Raw genomic sequence first — 11,840 nt, 5'->3', positions numbered from 1 at the left:
TTCAGACAGACAGACGGTGTTTTTCGATCTGCGAGTGCAAGCAAGGACAAGGAAGAAGAACGATGGGCGTATAATTTTCCTAAAGGAAATTCATTTCCTAAATTGATAGTTTTTCCTCGGGGCAATCGGAGTGCAATTGTTACAAAGATTGATTATTGTTCCAAACCGGAGGGTAGCAAGTTCCTCTCATTAGTGCAGTAAAATCTTCAGACACATTCCCGGAAAATTTGATACTGTAAAGTAATTGTGTTGCCATCATTATTGATTACATATTGCCGCTTGCAAGGTGAAGGAGTTTTCACCAATAGTCGACGGAGATAATTTACATTTCCTTGCGGATAAGTGCTTGTCAATTTTTCGACACTTTTTCCCGGTTGGCTAAAGTCCTAAGTTCGGGACCATGGATTTGAGGAATAAAGTTGCCCTGGTGACGGGAGCAGCAACAGGCCTCGGAAGAGCCTTCTGCGAGGAGTTGCTGAAGCATGGCGCCAAGGTGAGTTGGGGCTTCTTTTTTTTCGGGTGACATGGACATGATACATACCATACATGATGATGGCTGGCGATACAAAGTTAATCATCTTCACATTGTCGTAGGTTTCCATTTGTGATTTGGATTCGGATGCGGGGGAGCTGACGGCCCGGGAGCTGGAGCATGAATTCGGTGCCAATCGGGTGCTGTTCTGTCACTGTGATGTTACCGATTACATTCAGTTTGAGGGTAAGTGACTTGTAAAAACATTTTTATGGACAGCACTTTCTTTGATTCGTTAAAACATTTTGTCATTATATTATTAAAGTGATTTTCTTGCTCTAAAATGTGTTGTGACTCACAACACAATTTGTGAGCCTACTTGGTTGAATAATTCTACTGAATCAAAGCAATCGAAAGATTCCCTTTAACACAACAACGTTAAAATAAAAGTTCAGATACCGGTATTTCGATAGCAACTTACTATTTTCTTATATTAGTACTAGCTGATCCCGTACGAACTCCGTTCCGCTTTCAACTTTTAATACGCTAAGATGAGTTTGCTTTTGAATAAAGAAGTCTATGCATTTTCACTACAATATTGCATAAAACATTCAACAGTATTAAAGATGACCTTTTTACTTAATCTTCAACTTTAAATTATAAATTCAATATTCAAGGAACATTGATTTGTTTATTTCGACGACTCCTTTTCTTGACCTGGACGTGCTCTTCTAATGTCTAATGACCCAAAATTTGGCTATGGAAACCAATTTTCCGTTCCTTGCAACTCCCTCGTGCTAGTTTTTTTTTTTCTAATTTCGATATATCAATATCGCAAAACATTCAATATGGACAACCCTGTTGGCCGACCTGTGACCCGAAATTATGAACAACTCCTTTTTTTCGACCTCGATCGAAAATTGGACACGTGTAATCAATTTCCTAGCCTTCAAAATCTCGTGAACAAAAATTCCTCTCAATTTGATGCATATTCATGACAATATTGCCATAACAGTCATTAAACTATCATTAAAACAGTGAACACTTAATATGAACGACCCCTGACCCGAAATTGGACAATCGAGATGAATTGCTCGTCACAAAAACTCCTATGTGCAAAATTTCAGGTCAATCCGATGCACACTCACAACAAAATCGCGAAAATATTGGAAAATTTATTTGGACGACCCCTTTTTCCTATCCTCGATTCCAAATTGGACGCATGAAATCCATAACCCTTCTCTCAAAACTCTCATGAGCAACATTTCATCACAGTCCTATGCATAATCACGACAATATCGCAAAAACGGTGAACATTTGATATGGACAACTCCGTTTTTCAACCCCTGACCGAAAACTTGGAACCCGAAATCGAATACCCCTTCCTTTAAAATTAATTGTGCAAATTTTCATGTCAATCCAATGTATTATAACGAAAATGTCGCTCAAAGAGTGAACAGTTTTCATGGACGGCCCGTTTGGCCGACCCCTGACACAAAATTGTATAACCAAAAAGAATTTCCCGTTCCTTAAAAACCCCGTGCGCAAATTTTCATCTCAATCCGGTGCACAATACCGCGAGAACAGTGAACAGTTAGTATGGACGACCCCTTCGGCCGACCCCTTCGGCCGACCCTTATCAAAAAAATTTCAATACAGAAAAGGATTGCCCGTCCCTAAAAATCCCTGTGAGCAAATTTCCATTTCAATCCGATGCATAAAAACGACAATTTCGTGAAAACACGGAACAGTTAATATGGACGACCCCTTTAGGGGACCCCTGACACAAACTTTGATACTTGAAATCGATTGAACGCCCTTAAGAAACCCCGTGTGCAAATTTTCATTTCAATCCAGTGAATAATAACGTGTGTTGTATGGACGAACCCTTTTGCCGGCCCCTTACACAAAATCTGATACCTGAAATCAGGGTTACTGATAATCGCTTCGTATACTTCAAAATTTCTAATCGTTACCGATGCAACCACAGTAACGACGCTGTTTAGCATTTACTTGCGAACGAATTAAAACATGCAACAGAAGAACGCCGCCTTAGTGAACTATGTAGGGGGAAGTTGTCTACTACCGGACACTTAAGGCTTTTAAGCAATAACTTCAAAAATAGAATTTTGTAAATATTGGTTCCTCTTCTGATTTGAAGAGTATCAATATTATGATCACTTAACAATATTAGAAAAAAATAATTTACAAAATATTCATGGAGTAAGATAAATCATTTCATGTTAATTTTCACTCATTTCCAAAAGTGTTGTCTATGGACACTACGAATTACTTCACCAAAGTTGTCACCAATGGCACAAAAACGTAGCAAAATGGCTGAAATCACTTGCACAGGTCTTGTGAGTATGTGTTTTCCAATACTGAACGTTCTTTGAAGCTAGTCATAAAAGTTTTTTTGACAAACCAGAATGAAACATTTGTTTCGAAAAAACTAGAGAAAAATTGTCTATGACCGGACAGCAAAATTTAAAGTTTCTCAGAGGACCAAAATAGTTTCGTTATTGAATCCTTATCTTCTGCTAACCATTTGAGAGTGCTATAGAGATGAAAAAATGAAAGTTTCAAGTTGAAATCATCTATAATTTTGAATATTTTCTTGTCCGGTCATAGACAACAATTTGTGTCCGGTCATAGAAAAATAGCATTTTTTTGAATTTTCCTAATATTTCGTTTGAACTTCCGTTTTCGGCGATCCTCTCCGCACTACTAGGCAAAAGCTTTAGATGCCTTTCATTGGTTTCCCTTTTCAGATTGGATAACCATATTTCTAACACCATATCAGGCTACTATTAACTTTATTTTCATGGTGTTAAAACATTATTAGGATATTTTGTTTTCGAAAAATCTATGTTGTCCGGCCATAGGCGATGTCCGGCCATAGACGACTTCCCCCTACGATGATTTTTCGTTTTGTTTCTGTTGCCTAGGGTTCCTTGATGATTTTCTCCTCCAGATTTTCAGTCATTGTTTACTCCAGCAATCATTCACTTCGCAACAGAATCAATTCGTTCAGAATTGATTCGGCGCGAGGTGATGACGATGTTGTTGATTCATGCCCAGACTCAGACCCTTAAGGGGGGGGGGTCTAACACTTTCAAAAAATCTATTTTTTTATTTTTTTATTTTCTTATTGTAAAACATGTTGTGTCAAATTTTCAAGTCAATTGAAGCAAAACTGTAGAAATTATAGGCCTTTATCTCCTTCTATCTAATACTGCAAGAAAGCAAGAGCAGAAACTTCAAACGCGTTTTTCTCGAAAGCACATTTTTAAAGTCCGTGGACATCGTCATTTGAAAACTACTTATCCGATTCTTTTCAAATTTGGAACATATTTTCTACATATAAAATACCAGACCCCAACGTTTTTCTTTTTTTTTTACTTTGAGGAGATTTTACAGATAAAAAATGGCGGATTTTTTCGTGAAAAATCGTAGTTTTTACTTCAAACAGCCACAAAAATTTCATAATTTTTTTAAGTTAAATAAAAACGTTGAGGTCCAGAAAAACATCTATTAAAAATATTTTGCTCTGATTTTTTGACTTCAGATTCAGATTCTGTGCTGAGATACACACCCTTATTCTCGTTTACGGCGTATCTGACTTTCGTTCGAACGGATACTTTCGAACGAATTCGAAAACTGTATTCTTGTTTTCGTACGAATGTGATACGTTCGAAGTTGGTGTTGCCACATCAACTTCGAAATTTTTAGGCAGCCCTGTTCTTTTCAAAACATTGCAGCTATTTTGTTTTTGGTAGAAATTGATTCATTGACCAGTGTAGGAAAATATTGAAAAAAAAAATAATTCGTCGTTTGCCGGGGGCGAATCAGAGAAGCAGCCTAAGATGAGCAGTCAGCAGTCGAGGTGTCTGATTCCAGTAGTAGATTTGACCGCCAAAGTTTCCATCTCCAGGTGCAGTCGATAAGCAGTGCAGAAAGCTGCATCCTAGATGCAGGGCTAGAAGTTGGTCACTTTTTAGTAACTTTGTCACTTTTTTTGAGCTGGTCACTCAAAAGTTACTTTTTTCAAAATTTGGTCACTAAAGTCACTTTTTTCTACAATTTAAATACAAATGACTACATATTACGTTTGAAAACCGTTTTGCAACTTTGCCCGAACTTTGAATACGCGAATGCGCCAACATCACTGTTTAGAGAAAAACGTATTCAAAGTTCGACAGTTCCCAGCAAAAATATAATTTTGTTTTGTTAATTTCTTGAACACCAAATTTCATTCAGATAACTTTGTGCTATCAAAATGTAGATCTCAAAACGTACTTTTCGACCCAGCTTATAACTTCATTTGTTAACGCATTTGTCCTTTTCTAAATTCACTACCAAATTTCATTTTACAGGTCGAACTCGATTATCAGTTGACGCGAATATCCGTAACTTGATTATTTGTTTTTAAAACAAATTTATCCTTGCATAAAAACGTGGTTTGTCAACGTTTGTGATTCGTTTTATTCTATAAAATTCTATAAAATTTCTTTATATTTTCTTTATTTTTGTTTAATTTTAAAGTGAAGTTTAGCCTTTTTTAGTTTAGGTATTTTTTTTTTGTTTATGAGCTTTAAAATGTAAAATATAATATTTGAGAATATAAATAGGCACATATTATTCTTTTGGGATTCAAAATTTTATAGCTTTTATCAAAAAGTAAATTTTTTCAATAGGTTTTTTATGTTTTGTGTCTATTCTTGCTTCTTAAACTAAATTATATTTAAAAAATGTGTATCAACATTTTTATGTCTTCATTATATATCTGATATTTAATTCTCAATTTTAAATTTTCTTATCCTTAATTCAATTTTAAATCTACTGAAATTTGAATGTTTCGAAAATTTCTACAAGGTTTTTTTTCTGCCTGTCCGTCTGTCTGTCTGTTCCCTTAGACATTCAGCAGAAAATGTCATTTAAAGAATTTATAAATTTGCACTAAAGCGTTAAGACAGCTCGGTTCCACAGTAAAAACGACAGATCATGTTCGTTTTCAGAACAAAATTTTAAATTGTCCCATTCAAACCTAAAACTTTAGATTTACTCATAAAATTCATAATTCTGCAAAAAAAAAAATGGAAGAGTTTTAAACCAAAAAACGAAACTTTACAGAAATCAGGACATTTGAAATAAAAAAAAATGATCAAAATTAACTCAGTCTGATGCCATGTGATAAACTGTATTTTCTTCTTTTCCATGAGCTTATGAATTCTTATAAATTGCGTCTTAACCCTCTACTTAAATTAATTTCTTCAACGGAAATAACTTTATTGGCCTCTGAACATGCAATTCAGAAAAAAAACAAAATTGTTTTTTCAATATTTCTTTTGTTTAAATAAATAGTGTGGAAAATAAGATAATTTTTTTTTTTTTAATGTTTTAAAATGTTGATGCATTAAAATCGTTGTAGTTCTTTAAAAGTATTGCATTATGCACGAAAAAGCGAAAAAAAATTAGGGGACATATATGAGCTCGTATGCAGTAAAGGGTTGAAAAATGCAGAAAGGCCCTATTGATGTAATTTTTGACTTGATATGGTCACTAATTTTGCCCTAATTTTATTTCAAAGTAACTATTTTGCCCTACTTTTTTGCCTCGTGGCCGCTTCTAGCCCTGTAGATGGTCCCCAGGAGCTGTTTTTTTTTCGGACGCAAGCAGCCGGTAGTGTTTGTGAGTTGTGATAGTGATGCCGAATGCCGGATGTCGTTGCTAAAAATCTCACCCGCTGGGAGGAAGTGACAAAATTTGGGAAAAAATTGACTTTCAAATGAAAAATATATCTAAAAAATAAAAATAAAAAAAAGGGTTTTTTTAATTTGTTTAAAAAGCTTTCCTTAAGACGCTCATTATTGCCCGTCTAACTTCACAAACTTTTGCTTTAAATGCCTTAGGTTCGAAACATCAGATATGCGATTCAACTTCAAAAACGCTCCCGGTTCGCAGCATCTGACTCGCTTTTGTTAAGCGGTAGTGAAATACAAATAATTGTCATTTAAAGTTAAATACAAATTTCAGCATTAAAACATATGAACATTCTTTATTATTTTAAACCACGTATCATTCCCTAAATCGTTCAATTTCACAAACTTTTTATTTGAACGTCCAAGATTCGCAACATAAAACTAGCACTTTTTTAACGAAGAATAAAAAATGTTTCGTCTTTAAAATTTTGTTATTTTACAACACACAAATTCGCGGGTTTTAAAAAAAAAATATTCTTATTTTGAACAATTTTTGAACTCCACAATCGCGATATTAAACTTCACCAATTGCTTTAAACGATCATGATTCGCAGCATCAGATTTGCGTTTGACAGTCCATAGAAAAAATACGTTCGATCGAAAACGGGAATGCACTGTTTCGTTCGTACGAACGATGTTCGAAAAATCGAACTGTTCTCATTCGTTCGAACGAAAACAAGAATGCGAAATTGCAAAACTTTCGAACGAATGCCATTCGATCGAAAACAAGAATAAGGGTGACAGTGTCCACCGCTTTGTATAGTGCAAAAAATTTGAATACATTTGTTTGAACTATAGCTCTAGAAAAAATCGCGAAAATGGTGTTTTTTTTCACCCGTTAGACCCTACCCCCCCCCCCCCCTCCCCACCTTAAGGAAGAATGCTACTAGGAGGACAATTCCCGAGATAACGACTAAGACCCATACAATTGACAGAGAAAAATAAACCAATATTGGCCTAGATTTAGTTTTTGGCCACCTTTTGTGTTCCTAGAATTGAATCATTATGCTTCATGAAGCATTCGTGGCGAAGCATGATCGTCAGCGAGTCGAGAATGCGCCTAATGATATGACGCCGTCTTCGCGCAATGTTTTCATCAAGGGCGTTTGATGGTTACCGATAGTAACTCAGAAAATAACTGATCACTAGAGAGGGGAAGAAAAACAAACCAGGTATGCGTCGTTCGATGCTGAAAAGCGTCGTTTGTAAGGAAAACAGCGTTTCTATGTTGAGGAGTAAAATCATTGGTGACTAGGATGGGGAGAAAAAATCATTCTGAACGAAGATCCGCAACCTTGCCTGAAATCAAAACACCCATGTGCAAATTTTCATCTTAATCCGATGTATAATAACGTCAATTTCGCAAAAAAAAAATTGAACAAATTGTGTAAATTGTTATGAATTTAAAACTGATTGTAAATCGAAAATATCGTATTATTATTATCAATTCTGCTCCTTGGAGCCTAAAGGTATGAGCCGAATTCACAAAAAAATCTGGTTTCGTTTCTCCAATTTCTAAAATAAAGTTATCAAAATCAGATTTTGAGATATGAAGTTTTTGGAATTTTATTTTTACCGTAGAAACTGGGATTTTTTCTAACTCGAATTTAGAAATCAGTAGAAGAATTTTTTGAACTTTACTTTATAATATTTTATATATAATTACTGTTTTGTAGTAACTGTATTTTTTACGGCCATCCGTAATATGAATAGTGTAAGTGATGGATCTTATTCTTATCCCAATCCCAATAGCTCTTCATGTCACATTTTGTTAAATTTCTCAAACAAAGCTCAATAATACAATTTGTTCTTATTTTTTCAAATAACAGGTTTGTTGTTTTGTTCTATTTGGCACATTTTACTAGAACATTTGATCTTTGTAAAACATTCCGGTTTTGAGATAAAGCTAAGGAATCAAGTCACCTCAGGGATCAAGTATCCTCATTCTCCCCTACTGTGTGGGCAAGCCAGCGACCCTAGCGCAGTAGATAGAGTTATAGTCTTGCCAATGGCCAAAAGATCCAATCTAGTTCATGACACACATACACGCAGAGAAAACTAGGCTTTTCAAACAAAACAAAACCGACTTTAATTCAAAACGTTCATTTTTTTTGGAATCGAATTCCTGTTTTATTTGAGCCCATAAATTATGGTTTTGATTAAAAAAATAATTTTCGAAAAAAATAATTAATTTTTTGAACTAAATAATTCAGGACTTAGATTTCAAACGAATTCTTCGATTCAAATGAAATTTGTTCTATTGCTTATTTCTATAGTAACAATTAACTGGAGGAGGGAAAAAGAAATGTTTTCTTTTAATAATAGATATTTGGGATTGACATGCAAGAAGAACAGGAAACCAAAAAATCTAAAAAAAATCACTATCAGATGGAGTTAGCTAAATTCAGAAGGTTCCGGATGCAAAATGGTAAGTTTAATTTAATCAAAGAGTTAATATTGAGGATTAACTTAACACTAAACATACCGACACTTTGTATATACCTATTCATACCGCGAGCGGTCAAATGACGGTTTACACTGTTTTCGCTAAAACTTTCTTGTTTCTCAACCGATTTCTTTAAAATTTATAGTTTTGAAAAGCCTATAATGTGACTCAAATATGTTTCTCAGACAGTTTCCAGCTACAATCAATAATTTCAAAGTTATTTTAAATCCGAAAATTTTTTTATGAAAAAACATGCTTCAGGAAAATTGCTATAAATCAGTTATTTAGTGCTCGAAAAAAATTTCACTTAGTGCCTAAAGCTTAGTTCTTTTAGAAATGGGACACTTTCTTTTGCTAATAGCTCGTTTACTAGTAATCGGACATTCAAAATTTTACCAGCATTTTGTTGCCTGTAAAAAGTACTATCCAACCTATTTTTTTCAAAATTTTAAATTTACGCATTTTTGAGATATTTACGATGCAAGAGAAAAAGGAAAAAATAATTTTGCACAGTTTCATTCAAAATTCATCATTATCAAATTGATAGCTGACAAAACCGTTGATAATTCGAAGAATTACTGTGTGTGAGTGGTGGAAAAGTATGCAAATACTGCCAAAAATGTCCACAAAGTTCAAATCAAGCATTGGAGTGAAGCATATGATTGGCAACTTCGGCTAAGGGTCATTAGGGAAGTCAAGTCTCATACCAGCATTTTTAATTTTCAATAAGCGAAAAACTAAGGGTAAATCGTTGAAATTTTCAAAAAAAAAAATTCTCCGATAAGCTGAAAGTGTTGCCTGGTAATGAGTCATTCAAACCGAACCTCAAACAACAAATTTTTGCTAGTTCCACAGTTCGTAAGCTGTATAGGCGGTTTCGAGGCTATGGGACAGATGATTTCTGATGAACGAAAAAACTTATGAAATACCCTGTTCTAAACAAACTCCAGCGTTTGAATCCAATACCATGTCTGCTCGTGGCAAGGTCCCGAGTATATTAAAGAATGTATTTGCTGGTGATTTTGTATAAAATATAATGATTTGCCAAAATTCTGCTCCTGTGGAAAAAATACAACAATTTTCAAGACGAAAACTATGGTCTTCGCTGTTTTTAAAAGCCTAAAAAGAGTAATCTTTTATATACCCTTCGCAACATACGATCTATACTAACCTATTATACTTTAAGTTCAATCTCATAACGGTTTTACTTCGTTATTGCCAGATTTTGGCAGCAAAAATTCCATTAAAAACGCTCAAAAAGTGGCTCAAAAATAATCAAATTTGTTAATTTCGAAACAACTTTTTCACTAAACTGCCCTCAGTTTCTTTGAAAAGAGAAGTATTGGTCCGAAAAGTAGCAGAAATTGAAGAAGGAGGATGTAGCCACCTAAAATACAGATAAGACGAAGTATAAGTTTGAAAAACTTATCAATATCATGACTGGAAAAAGTGTGCGCTGGCTGATGGGAGGTACCAAGAATAAAGTAAAATTTATTCTTACAAAAAACGAAAAATATTTTTTTTCAAATTTTTTCATGAATTATCATAAGAATACCTTCATTTCCTTCATAGAAAGTATTAAGATCAAACGAAAGGTTTTTGAGATAGAAGCATTCGTAACTGTCCCATTTCTAAAAGAACTAAGCTTTAAGAAAGCTGAAGTTAGAAGCTATATGCTGCACATACGGAAATTTTTATCAAATTTTTTTTAAGATCATGCCCACAAAAAATGTAAAAAAGTTGTGTAAAACCCGTACTTTTCAATCAATCAACCGCCAAAGCTGTTCCTGTTACAGTAGAAAAATTTCAAAAAATGAATTGGAAAGTTGATGTAATTTGTTACATTTTGACATCTTTAGATTTTGTAAAATACGAAATACATAATTTATGACGAATTTTCAAAGGTAGCTGTTTTTCGAACATTTCATCAATTCGGATTTTTGAAACAATTCCTACACCTAAATTCAGCTTTGCACTGGATTTTTAGTATGTTATCGTAAGGTTTAGGCAAAAACAATATATGCAAAAGAAAGAAAATTTCATACCGGTTCTAGTGGTGTAACTATATTGGCGGTGCGATGCTTGACAAAAATATAATATATTTCTGAAAGTAAAACCAGGAAATTTGAGCGAATGCTCGTTTGTTTTTTCGTTTCCTTTCATCCGTCTTCGTGTGCAAATCAGCTTTGAGATATTACCACCCACTGCGCCCGCATGCCAAGCAAGAATTTGTGCTGACTTCTCAAAATTCAGAAACTACTTCACTGTTTTATTTATCATATTTTTGCTAAGCATTGCACCGCCAATGCAGTTACACCACTAGAAACGGTATGAAATTAGCTTTCTTTTGCATATAGTTTTATCGCCTAAACCTCACGTTAAAGTACTCAAAATCCAGTGCAAAGCTGAGCTTAGGTGTAGGAATTGTATCAAAAATCCAAATTGTTAAAAAGTTCGAAAAACAGCTACCTTTGAAAAGTCGTCATAAATTATGTATTTCGTATTTCACAAAATCTAAAGATGCCAAAATGTGACAAATTACGTCCCCTTTCCAATTCACTTTTTAAATTTTCTCTACTGTAACAGGAACAGCTTTGGCGGTTGATTGATTGAAAAGTACGGGTTTTACACAACTTTTTTACATTTTTTGTGGGCATGATCTTAAAAAAAATTTGATAAAAATTTTTGTACGTGCAGCATATAGCTTCTAACTTCAGCTTTCTCAGGCACTAAGTGAAATTTTTTTCGAGCACTTAATAACTGATTTATAGCAATTTTCCTGAAGCATGTTTTTTCATAAAACATTTTTTGGACTTAAAATAACTTTGAAATTATTGATTGTAGCTGGAAACTGTCTGAAAAACATATTTGAGTCACATTATAGGCTTTTCAAAACTATAAATTTTAAAGGAATCGGTTGAGAAACAAGAAAGTTTTAGCGAAAACAGTGTAAACCGTCATTTGACCGCTCGCGGTATGAATAGGTATACCACATGCGTTATTCGAAAACCACAACACTTAGAAAAAATTTAAAAACGCAAAAATACTTGCACTTTGAAAATAAAAATAGTCCTGTCGCTCAATTGGCGAAAAAAAATATATAAGGCGTAATCATCCTTCAAAATTTAAAAACCGTCATTTGACCGCCCCCGGTACGTTT

At 34.1% G+C, this 11,840-nt stretch overlaps 1 protein-coding gene across 1 annotated transcript in view; it reads left to right on the top strand.

The window, feature by feature from the left end:
- LOC129757233 (15-hydroxyprostaglandin dehydrogenase [NAD(+)]-like) overlaps positions 1 to 11,840 on the top strand; it is a 28,030-nt gene continuing 16,190 nt past the window's right edge. The window contains exons 1-2 of the mRNA XM_055754383.1: positions 1 to 493; positions 595 to 718. Of these exons, the coding sequence (XP_055610358.1) occupies positions 401 to 493; positions 595 to 718 (217 nt within the window). The 5' untranslated portion in view covers positions 1 to 400. The remainder of the gene's footprint in view (positions 494 to 594; positions 719 to 11,840) is intronic.

The sequence above is a fragment of the Uranotaenia lowii genome, chromosome 3 (assembly GCF_029784155.1).
Source record: "Uranotaenia lowii strain MFRU-FL chromosome 3, ASM2978415v1, whole genome shotgun sequence".
Classification (NCBI taxonomy): Eukaryota; Metazoa; Arthropoda; class Insecta; order Diptera; family Culicidae; genus Uranotaenia; species Uranotaenia lowii.
Note: the sequence above shows the minus strand (reverse complement) of the source record. Positions and strands in the feature narration are given on the sequence as shown.